The sequence below is a fragment of the Mesoplodon bidens genome, assembly GCF_964165515.1.
Source record: "Mesoplodon bidens genome assembly, chromosome: 10".
In the NCBI taxonomy this organism is placed as follows: domain Eukaryota; kingdom Metazoa; phylum Chordata; class Mammalia; order Artiodactyla; family Ziphiidae; genus Mesoplodon; species Mesoplodon bidens.
The window spans coordinates 97,670,653-97,683,098 of record NC_138172.1 but is presented as its reverse complement, the minus strand read 5'-3'; the positions used below and the strand labels follow the sequence as shown (position 1 = coordinate 97,683,098).

General features: G+C 44.3%; 1 protein-coding gene across 1 annotated transcript in view; it reads right to left on the bottom strand.

The window, feature by feature from the left end:
• The window catches only part of ELOVL2 (ELOVL fatty acid elongase 2), a 64,195-nt gene extending 52,163 nt beyond the window's left edge, over positions 1-12,032 (bottom strand). The window contains exon 1 of the mRNA XM_081245742.1: positions 11,963-12,032. Coding sequence (XP_081101868.1) covers positions 11,963-11,965 — 3 coding nt within the window. The 5' untranslated portion in view covers positions 11,966-12,032. The remainder of the gene's footprint in view (positions 1-11,962) is intronic.
• Between the last annotated feature and the right edge of the window lie 414 nt (positions 12,033-12,446).

Genomic DNA, 12,446 nt, shown 5'->3' with positions numbered 1-12,446 from the left:
AAGTGGGTTTGAATCCCCAATCCACCACTTACTACCTATAGGACTCTGAACAACCTGAGTCTCCGTTTTTTTTTTGGGGGGGGGGCTGTGTTGGGTCTTTGTTGCTGCGCACGGGCTTTCTTTTAGTTGCGGTGAGCGGGGGCTACTCTTCGTTGCGGTGCGCGGGCTTCTCATTGTCATGGCTTCTCTTGTTGCGGAGCATGGGCTCTAGGTGCGCAGGCTTCAGTAGTTGTGGCATGTGGGCTCAGTAGTTGTGGCTCACAGGCTCGAGAGCTCAGGCTCAGTAGTTGTGGCACACGGACTTTGTTGCTCCGCGGCATGTGGGATCTTACTGGGCCAGGGCTCAAACCCATGTCCCTTGCATTTGGCAGGCAGATTCTTAACCACTGTGCCACCAGGGAAGCCCTCCATTTCTTCTTAATTTACACATCTGTCCATTTATCCAACAAGTATTCTTTGGGTGTCTATTACATACTGGCACCATTCTAGTGTGGAAATTGCAGTGGTAAACAAGACATACCAAGTTCTTGCCCTTACAGACCTTATACTGCAGTGGGGGAGATAGATAATGAACTAAGTAATTAACTAAAAAATATACAACTGAAATGCTGTGAAAGTGTTCTATAAATTGAAAAGCATTATACAAACATATGGTATAATCATCATTACCATGAGGGACATTGTGGAAAGTTCTTCTAAAGTTGCTCACAAATTGAAGGTGTAATTATCCTATTTTGGGGGGGAAATGAACTGATAGGGAATCAAGCCATACAAGACAAAATAACCCTACCAGGGAGGAAAGGGTTTTACGCTGGAGGGCATCATGGACTTTGACCAGAAACCCGGGGACTTCGTCCCATTTGGTTCTAAAGCCCTCCTCCACCCTTGCCTGGACCAGTCCTCTTAGCAACAGCTTCACGCCAGCCAGGCGGGTCTATTCACTGCCCGCAACACGTCCAACAAGTCTTCCACTTTTCCCACCTAATCTTTGCCTCTTCTAACACTGTCTCCTCCTAGGTCATGAAAAGTAAGCCCCATATTGTCCACCTATTTCGGTTTTACACATAATACTTAAATTTCTAATCAATTTCCACTACTTCCAAACCAACAGGGAAAAAGTAGGAAAAGAAGCTGTATACATATATATTCTCTTTCCTCATTATTTCCAATACAACATACAAATCCAAAAATCTGCTATTTTTAGGGTTTTAGTACCTGAAGTAATGACGATCCAGTGGCAAAGGCAGAGCCTGGAAGATCTGTTTTCTTGTAAATTTTTAGGGGTTAAGGCATTAGATTAAGCACAATTAAGAAGCTCAAGACATAGGCAATTTGATGTGGGCGGTTGGGCAAACAGCTAAAGTTTAATCTGATTACGTGGAGCTCTTAGGATTTTCTAAAGTTGTAATTCAAATCCATGAAACAGTTTTCAAAATACACTGTTTTGTGACTGCATCTATAGGTGAGAACTTTTCAACAAGAAAAACTGTTCTGAAACGAGCACACAGTTTAGCTTTTCATTTTTCATTAATTAACAGAACCCATGCAACCTAAAGAAAAGGACCCAAAAATCAGAGCATTAAGTTTTTATCACGTCTTCATTCTCTCCAGAAAAAGTCCTGAATGGTAAAACTAAAATCTCAGGAATATGAAAAACCTTTTAATGTAAATATATGTAGATTAATCAAGTTAGATTAAAGATCTCTATTCCAGGCATAGAGAAAAAAGTTAGGTTTGTAAAGATAACATGATTAAGTTTCTACGGGTAACAGCCACCAGTTTCGAGTATCTACTCTCAGCTAGCGTGTATATCATGAGGGGCTTTATATATTATCTTATTTGACCCAATTTTCACCATGTGTTATTATACATATTTTATAGATGAGATAAATTGAACCCAGGAATGTGTGGTGAAAACCCAGAGATAAGTTTTCAAAAGCTGACAACATGAAAACAAGAGAATTAACGTATTAGTTCAGCCCCTTTATAACCTCCTTATCCAGGCTCTCCCAGCCCCAGATATGATGGAAACCAGATTAAATCTTCCTACATAATGCTTTCATCATTTGACTCTCCATTTCAAAACCTAGTTTACAAAATCTAGAAGAAACTTCCAGCCTCAGATTCAAGACTCTTCAAAATCTGACTTGATCTGTTCCATAATCTCATTTGTCCCTAAGCTTCAAACTCAGCTCTTTATTGAGCACCTCTTTATTCTGTGCCAGCCTCTGCAGACGTGGCCTTGTCCATAAGCTGTTCATAGTACAGCTTCTTCTCAAATATGTTATTGCATATTCTGTGCCAGCCTCTGCAGACGTGGCCTTGTCCGTAAGCTGTTCATAGTACAGCTTCTTCTCAAATATGTTATTGCTTTCTGGTTCCTTACCAACTTATTTCCCTAAATGGAATGTTCTGCTTGATTCTACCTTGCTCCTTTTTCCTACATATCAAAATCCAACCTATTCAAGATCCAGCATTGATCCCAACTCCTTCATGATCATACACTAAACATTTTTGCTAGAAAGCGGTCACTCATTCCTTTGAGCCCCTAGAGCACTAGATTCCAAATTCGTGTGCACCTGATTCCTGGCGTACAGATTCCAAAGCCCCTCACTCAGATTCTGAGTCAGTACATGTGGCTTCACCGAGCCTGGGAATGTACATTTAAATACACGTCTGATTCCTAAGTTCATGCTCCTTCTACCCAGCCTCGCTCTCAGACAGCTGGTTTGATGTTTTCTCCTCTCATGGAATTGCCTCGTCCTCTGAGTACTCTGGTGTCACAGACTCAATCTCGATCTCAGCTTCATCAGTCCTGATGATTTTGCCTCTTCAGTGACCAGTCACCTCCTGGTCCTGACCACATTCTTGGCCTGAGAGAGGCAAAAGCTACCCATGCTGCAGGGTTTAGATTTTTATTTTTTAAGTAATAACACAACTAGTCACCTTATTATACTAAATCTTCTTAATGGATAAAATGTAACACAGGCATAAAGCACATTTACTGGCCTGACTGACTTGAAACCTCAGCTACTGACTTGTTCATATGCTCACTCTAGAGGACACAGGATTCTCCCCCCGCACTGCTGACTTCTTGAAGCAGTAACTGTCTTTTCTATTTAGGTTGACAGTGCCGAGCACACTGCCTGTTACTGGTCATGTGGCTGAATGAAGGAACCAACGGGTGTACTGAATCAGAAGTTTACTAAGGCGATGTATTTCCATGTCCCCTTGGTATCAATTTTTAAACAACACGGTACTCAACGCAGAGAACGTTTCTCTTTCCTTCAAAAAAAGAATGTAAACTATGAATTCCAAAGTTTACACCAAGGACTTCAGACTATTACAGACACTTGTTCTATCTTATATAAAGCAAACACTGACAAGGTTAGCGTTCTTCAGGATCTCGTGGCCCAGCTCATGAGCACTCCCTCTCAGGCAGCACTTTACCTGCTGTGATCGGCTGCAGGCCTGCCTGTGGCTGGGTGCCCTGGGAACCAGTGTCCATCCTTAGACAAATCAGGGGTCAGGGAGGGAGGTCACATGGTATGAAATATGGCTGCCCAAGGTCTGACTCTTCTGCCAGGGCTGGGGACAAGGCAGTCTCTTTTGGAAAATTCTGTGCACAGGTGTAGTTTGATGTGTTATTATGGGCCCCTGGTTCAACTGTAACTCCTGCTGTTCCAGAGTTTCTGAGGTTTCCATCCCCCTGTCACCTCTACTCTGAGGAGTGGTTGTGAGATTGAATGTGATCATTGACACCAAAGTGCTTTGAAAATCATAAGCACCTCACAAATGCAAGATGTTATTACCACATTTAATAAATATACTACTGTGAGTGACAAAGAGAGGAATGGGAACCCAGATTCCAAAGGAAATAGCTCATTTTTCCCAAGAAAAGGAAATGACTGAAGTTCTACCAACAAGCAGTTGTGTGAACTCAGATTAGTTGGCCACTTCTCAGCTGTGTGACCTTGGACAAGTCCCTGCCTCAGTTTTCTTACTTCTAAAACGGGAACATCTGTGACTGTGCTTCCTCCCCTCAGGGTGGGGTCAGGGGCAGGAGCCTGCCCTCCATTCCCCACCCCAGTGCACCCTACTTTCTTCATGTGGGTTGAGGACAGATTTGAACTAGGTAATCTTTACCATCTCCCATCCCTTCCAGCTCCTAAATTGATTCTAACCAACCCTCCTCTCTGGGTCCACCCTCCAACCACCACTCTGGTCCTTAGAAATCTTTCCTCTAAAAACCCCACGACACAGAGAAAAACATCATGCACCCTGTTTTGTAAGTTATGCATTTGTGAAAAGTTGCATTCATGTCACACTTTTGTAATTCTATATTCCCCCCCAAAAAAGATTTATGTTCTTTTCAGAAATCTGTTACAACAGGGATGTTTCCACTTACTTTTTAAATTGTAAAAAGAAAAAGATTTATGGTATAGTAAACCTAATTTACAAAAAAAAAAGAAAGAAAACACGGCAGCATCTTAGTAGTAGCGGCAGGACCTTTAAGGGGTCAGTGTAATAACCACATTATCGTTGAGTGAAGAAACATGGCTTACACGATGGCAGAGCCCGGAGCCGGAGCCGGTGTGCTTTGAGTCTGTAACAGACGTCAGGCAGTAAATCCCAAAACAGTTTGTGACACGTGCCTTTTCTTTTTAGGAATCTGAATAGATAAGAGGCCAAAGGAAAGGTAATGCTTTCCTTAAAAATACAAAGAACTGGGCTTCCCTGGTGGCGCAGTGGTTGAGAGTCCGCCTGCCAATGCAGGGGACACGGGTTCGTGCCCCGGTCTGGGAAGATCCCACACGCCGCGGAGTGGCTAGGCCCGTGACTGCTGAGTCTGCGAATCCGGAGCCCGTGCTCTGCAACGGGAGAGGTCACAACAGTGAGAGGCCCCTGTACCACACACACAAAAAAATCCAGACAACTAACAACTCCCCAGCCTATGGAGAAAAGGGATGTGAAATAGCCTCCAAGTGCATTTCTGACAACTGAATATTTTTCTGACAACCCAAAACACCCTTCCTCTTAGGCATAACTTCACCACTGACATTAAAACAGTCACGAAATCTGCATTTCCAAAAATCAAGGAAGCTGCTGGCTCCAAGAGAATGAGTCTTCCCTGTAAGAATTTAAGGAAAGCCTCAGGCATGGGAGCAGAGAAGGTCAAAGAATAGCCATCCTTTCTTCCCACTGTGCCTTGGAGAACTCTGCAGAGACCTCCCAAGAGGCCAAGAAGAAAGTCAGCTGATCAGGTCTGATCCCTCAGGAAACTGAAAATGGCCCAATTGATTTCTGCATTATGGATACCTTCCGATTTCTTCTTTAAATGCTTGAGTTAATTTTTAATCCAACTGTTCAGTGTAATGGTCAATAAACTTTTTGACCCTTCCAAAAAAAAAAAAAATTAAGCGGCTCCCAAGTTGCCATAGTAGCTGTAAACTCAAAGTTTCTAAGTAAACCAAATTCTACTTAGCCTTACAGAAAAATCAATACTTTAAATTTTTAAAGTATTGGCAATAAACCCAAATGATGAACTCTCATTATGAAACAAAAATTTATGTGCAAAGCTAACGCTGGTCTCTCTGATCAATGTTTTAATACTGCAGTCATTCTACTCAAAAACAGACTACTTTAACTTTACTTCCTTTGTAAATTACTTGTCTACTATATGGGTGTTCCCCTACTCATTATACTGGTAAGTAGATAAAGTTTGATATGTACATATGTTGTTCATATCACCGCCATTTAAAATAACACTTTCCTGGGACTTCCCTGGTGGTACAGTGGTTAGGGTTAGGGTTAATAAGACTCCGCACTCCCAATGCACGGGGGCTGGGTTCCATCCCTGGTCAGGGAACTAGATCCCACATGCAGGCTGCAACTAAGAGTTTGCATGCCACGACTAAGGAGCTCTCGTACTGCAAGACCCAGCGCAACCAAATAAATATCTAAAAAAAAAAATAACATTTTCCCTCATATGCTCCATTTTCCATGTATATGAAACAGATCTTTAGGTTTTATATATATTTAATACTTTTAAATGTATCTGTGTGTATATACACCTCTATCCCTATTCTTATAATTCATGAGAAAGAAATTACATGGGGGAATCATTCTGATTTTTCCATTCTCATCTATAGGAATGAGAAAGTGCTCTTCATTCATCAGATTTGTATGAGAAGATATTTGCACTGGTTCTAGGATAAGGCTATATGGATTAGCAGAAGAGGTGATATTTATGGAGTCAGAAGGTTTATGCCTGGTTTTGTTACCTCTAGTATGTGACCTTGGGTAAAATCATTTATCTTCTTTGAAACTCAATTTTCTCACCTGTGAACTGGTATAGTGATACAGGACTTGTCTCTCCCAAGTCTTTTGTGAGGCTTCAAGAGATGTGTGTAAAAATGCATTAAAAAACATTTTACTGATTAATATAAAATACTACTATCCTTGTATTGAAGTGATAACTCAAAGCCAAAAATGCAACATATGTAAAGTAGAAATAATTATTCAGTATAAATATTCATTTTTAATTTCAGTAAGAACTTAATGCTATAATTATAGATTTCATTATGTAAAAACAATATAACCTGGCCCAGTCTACAAATTATGAAATGCAAATAGAAATGCATACACATTTCTACAAAATAGAAATGCATACACATTTTGATTTCACTAAGAACTTACGAAACCATACGTTTCATTATTTAGAAATAATGACCTAACCTGGCCCCTTCCACAAATATAACGATTGTGCAGTGTAAATATAGTTGTAGGAATACACACACATTATCATTTACTAAGAGGTTACTTGGGCGTATGTGCATTGGTGAAACATCTGTATTACTGAAACACGCCTGAATTGAATTGTGATAAATGACTTTAAATGCATTAAGAGAGATTGTTCTTTGAAGGGATTGTGCTGTGGATATGTCTGCAAAGCAAATGTTCACTTCCCAATTCATCCTTGGCACGTGGGAAACAGAACGTGAAGAGAAAGGAGCACCGCCCTGGGAACCAGCAGAACTGGCCTTCACTCTGTCCACAATCATTTAGCATTTACTGTACGTCAGGGATTAGTCTCGGTGCCTGAGATACATCACTGAGCAACGCAAACAAAAATCTGCCCTCGTGAAGCCTGCGTTGAGGTAGGAAGGACAGCAAATAGCACAACCTAATAAGTAAATTATTAGAAGGTTCTGAGCACTATGTAAACGATGAAATTGTAAGCTCACTGTGTTATGAAAAAAAGACAGCAGCGTAAGGAGAAGGCTGTGAACACAGCCGGGCAGCTGCCAGTTTTATTTAAGTAGAGAGGTTAGGGTAAGTCTAATTAAAAACGTAGCGGGAAGAAGCCACACAGCTCTCAGGAGAAAGACCCAGCCAGAGGGAACAGCCAGTGTAAAGGCCCCAGAATTTGATACTGACAAAACAGTCTTGTGAAAAAGAGAGTAACGCATTTTGCTGATGAGTAAACAGTGCCCCAGAGTGGCTTGATCGAGGGCACAGAGCTGGTCCACAATAAAGCCAGGACAGGAAGCCAGGTTTCTTGCTCTTGGTCCAGCGCCTTTCTTCTGTTTTGTAGCTTTGCTCACCAGGCACAGAGGAAAGCACCCTGTTCCTCTAAGGCACTGAGTAACGTAGGGTGTCATCACTGTCTAGGAGATTGCTGTTACTCTCATTAATCAGGTCCACAGATATTTCTTGAAAGGTAGAGAAAGCTCAAAAATAATTTCATCTTCCCCTCCTATGGTTTATTTTTCTCCTCCCTTTACCTGAGCTTCTTTTCCTGGGTGGGTCATCTTAATAGCAGATTATCAGTGAAAGTAAGTGTTATTTCTTTGGACATTTGATAAAGGAAAGGTGTTCAACATGGAAATAAGTGATAAAATAGAAAGCTTTTGTGACTTAACATGAAAAAGAGCTGATGAAAGAATGGAGAGAATGTGGAGGCCGGTGACCGGAGGAGAGAGGTGGGCAGGAGCACAGAGAGGGGTGAGACCTCCAAACACCAGAGGACCAGAGCCCCAGCAATAAGCTACTAAGTGAAAATGATAATGAAATAACAAGCTTCAAGTAAAAAAACAAACAGACCGCAAAAGAGGAAACCTGTAGAAAAAGCAATAATGGAAAAGGGGCTGGAGAGAGGAGATTGAAAGATATTTTCAAGTAAAAATATGAGAATATTAGACAATAAACAATATAAAGAAAAAAGAGAGTAAGAATCAGATTTCCGACACAGTAGCCTCCAGAGCTGGTGGAATTACTAACAGCAAGAGGAACAGGGGCGAGTCTGAAAGGTGAGTAGCTTTCTTTCAGTCGTGCTAGGTTTAAGGTGGCAGTGAGGTTGTCACGAGTGGAAAGGGTCTAGCAGATAAGAGGTACATTTGGAAGATGTGTATCATCTAGAGCTGTTTTGTCTCAATACAGTAGCCTCAAATCAAGTGGCTGTTGAGAAACTGTGGCTAGCCTGAATTGAACATGCCGTAAGCATAACACACACCAGATTTTGAAGATTTCATATGGAAAAAATATATAAAATACCTAATTTTTAAACATTTATTACATGTTGAAATAATATTTGCATGAATTGGGTTAAAAATATTAAAATTAATTTCACCTGTCTCTGTCCTTTTTAATGTGACTACTAGAAATTTTTAAACTACATATGTGGCTTGCATTATATTTATCCTGGATAGCGCTGATACAGAGCAATACTAGGTATGTTTTAGGATCACACATGGGGAAGAGAATTCTGAGAAGAATCACAGACATCATTTAGAGGTGTCTCGACTACAAACAGATATGGGAGATAGAACAACACATGTCATTACAATAGTTAATATTTACTGAACACTCGCAGCACTAAACTAGCCACATTAAGTGCAGTATCTTAGTTGTTCCTCAAACCATCTTATGAAATAACAATACTGCTTCCTTTCACAGAAGAAAAAACTGAGGCCTAAAGAAGTTAAGCTGCCCAAAGACACAGTTAAATGCTGGTGCTGGGATTCAAACCCAGGGTTGACTCCACACCTGGAACTCCAAATTGCCACATCAACCCCAGAACAATTTACACTCTGCAATTATTAAATTGTTAAATTTTAAATGGCTACATTTAAACTAGCAATTTATTATAATGGTTCATTGTCAGAGTCAGTGAAACACTAGCGATGTCTTAATTCCATTAAGAAAAAACACAAGTGAGCAAATTCGTAACTTCAGAAGTATCACGGACTACTGATGTTGACATACTTTGGCCATGTTGAGCCTAAATAAGAGCTTCCAGGGCAACATCTTGCCTTCGGTCACCATCTACTCCTAATACCCAAACCCGACAAGTTGGACGGTACACATCCGACTGCCGAAGCGAGGTGATCCTGGGTGCAACCCTAACCAGCAGGGCCCCGCCTTCTGAAGATAAGTGGATCACATCGTGTATCCAGTTAACAAATTGTCAACACTCTCAGACTATGAAAGCACCTGGACCTCCCCAACTGTGATTGAAATGTTTTGAAGGAATCAATTATACCTCAACTAGAAAAACGTGTCTTGAAGGAAGCTAGATTAAATTGCAGCCTTTTGTTGAAGAACCAAAAAGTAAGCTTATTCAGCTGGGTACGTTAAAAATGGATTTTGTACTCCTTGATAATGCTTTGCTTTTGAAGAAAAAAACGGCTTGATATTTTGACTGGAGTCATAACACAGCAAAATCTCCTACAAATATAAACTTGGTTAAGAATGAGGTGTCTTTCATTTGTGTTTGGTTGGTTGGTTTTAATTTTAAAGACAAACTTACTTTTCTTTCCTTTTTACCTTTAATTTCACTACCTATCTGGACAAGACAGTAATCATAGAACCGCAGAACTACAATATAGCGATGGCCATAATTACATCATTTTCAGAAACTTTCCCAGGTAGATTTTATTAAGCAGTTTGGCTCCGATTATAAAAGCACACTTCCCCAGGCTTAAAACAAAGGATTGCCATAAATTTACACTCTGCAAGTGGAAAAACAAAAGGGAATTTGAAAGAAAAATATGTTTTGGAATAAGACTAGCAGAGACATCATGAAAGGCTGTTCACGTTGGACCAGGATCCTGAGGGGTGGCTCTGAACTGAACCACTAGTTTATTTATGGATTATAACCCCTACGTCACACTCTCTCCATCATTTTTTTTTAAGTGAGAAGACTTGGATTTGGACATTTAAAAAAAAATCTCCTCTGAAGACCCAAAGTTTCTGAAAATTGCTTTTCTGAAGGTAATATCGTGACTGTATAGAGCAGCTTACAAGAGCCTGCCCTTTATTTTGGCTCTTTTAGGTTAATTCCCGTGACTCTTCCATCCAGTTAAGGAGATATCCTTGGACTTTGTTCCCTCACTCGTTACAATTAATAATAATTTGGAACAAAGGTGCAGGACCTGAAGGAGACAGCCAGTTAGCCCTAAAATGCTTTGTCCACCCAGGTGCCAAGAGCATGGTCAGCTATACTCTACCATTGAGGGCCACCAAACTGAGTCCCTCTTCTCCAAAAGCATCCCCCTCCGCTCAACTTCACCTGTGGTTCTCATCATTACAACTGTTCACTGGATAGATAATCCCGTAGTGGCACTGTTTCTCATTTGTACATTATAACATTAGCATCAGCATGCTGCTTTACTGGGCTAATTCTTTTAATTTACTGAACACCTGCTACATGTCAGGCACTGTTGTAGGTACTAGTAACAGCCGTGAAGAACATGACCCAAAAATCTCTGCCCTACTGAAACTCACATTCTGGTGGGGAAGGTGTTCAATAAGCTCCATAGACTAGATAGTATGTTAAATAATAGAGGCTAAAGAAGAAAAAGAAAAAAAAAAACAAAGCAGACCAGGGTAATATGAACTGTGGTGGGTAGGATGGGAAAGACCGGAATTTTAGGAAGAGTAGCCAGAGAAGGCTTCCCCCGTAATCAGGGAGATAGCGTGTGCCTGAAACGGCAGGGAAGACAAAATCTAGGGTTGATTGGTGTCCGCTGAAGCGGGGGAAAGGAGATTCGCATCCGAAGAAGCCCTAAAGTGGAGAGGAGACCATATGGGAAAGAGGAGAGAAGCAAAGATAGAATAGGGACCACTGAGGACAAACGAGGCTTCACATTTTGCTCGGACTTAGAGCCTGGCACCTACTTTCCTTTTTTGCAGTCACACAACCAGGCTCTGCCGCCAACACTCTCGGCCAGTTCCTGGGGCACGGGCACGCGGGGACACCCCACCCCCTCTCCAGGAACAGAGCTTAACGCCCCTCAGAAAGTGTTATGAATTCGGGGGGGAGTTGGAGCCTGGCAAACTGGGGGGGAGACGAACTGTCGGAAAGAACACAGCAGCGGTCCCTCCATCCCGGTTCACACGTAGAAACCCACCCCCCGACCCCACCGTGCAAACCCGGGGAGGTACGGGCTGGCGCACAGACACACCCCAGGAACTATAGGCACCGCGCGGGCAGGAATTCAACCGTTTGCGCCCCAAAGCCTGAACTTCCCGCGGCGGGGTCGGTCCCGCGCAAGGAGGGCGCCCTTCCCCGCGCCGGGAGCGGGGGTGCGGCAGGGGACGCGCGAGAACAGCCGCCGCGGAAAGAGGGGGCGGTTTGGCGGGCATCCCAGCTCCGGCCGGCCGCGTGCATGCAACAGGGGGCTGGACGCAGCGGGCGCCTCGAGGAGCCGGTCGGGGCCGCGGACCCGAACCAAGCGCCCGAGACCCGCGGTCCCCCCTCCCCCCACCGCGCCCAAACGTTCACCGCCCCCCCACAGGCCCGCGCGGCCCGGCCCGCAGACAGCGACGGGTTCCAGCGGTCGAACCCGCAGCTCCCGCACCGCCGCTTCCTCGGCCCCTTCCCGCCCGGCGCGTCGGTCGCTGAAAGAAAGAAAGAAAGAAAGAAAGAGCCAGGCGGCGGCGCGCTGCCCCCACTCACCATGATCCGCGGCGTGGCGTGGCGTGGCGCGGCGAGCCCGGCGTCCGGCGATGCGCTGTCCAGGGTAGCCGGCGTCCCTCTGCCCCGCCCTCCCGCCGCGCCCGCTCTTCTTACCCCCACCCACGCCCGGCGCGCGCACGCCAGCCCGCGCTTCCCCGCCCCCTCGGGCTCGCGCCGCTCCCGCTCGGCGCTCCGAGCCGCAGGGCCGTTTCGGGAGCCCGCGGCTCCCCGCCCCCTCCCCTCGCAGGGGCTCCGCCGGCAGCTGCGCTAGCAGGGCGGCGGGGGAAGGGCGGGCAGCCGAGACGGCGGCCCCGGACGGCTTCGCACGCGGCCCCCGGGCGCCCGGGTTCTCCAGCGCCACTTCGCGCGCCCCCTGCCGGCCGGGCGGCGATTTGCAGGCCCAGCTGGCGCCCGCGGCGCTCGGCCGCTCAACGTTGGCGGAGCCTGGGCGAGGACCCACTCGTCACCCGCCACTGTCCCCCGC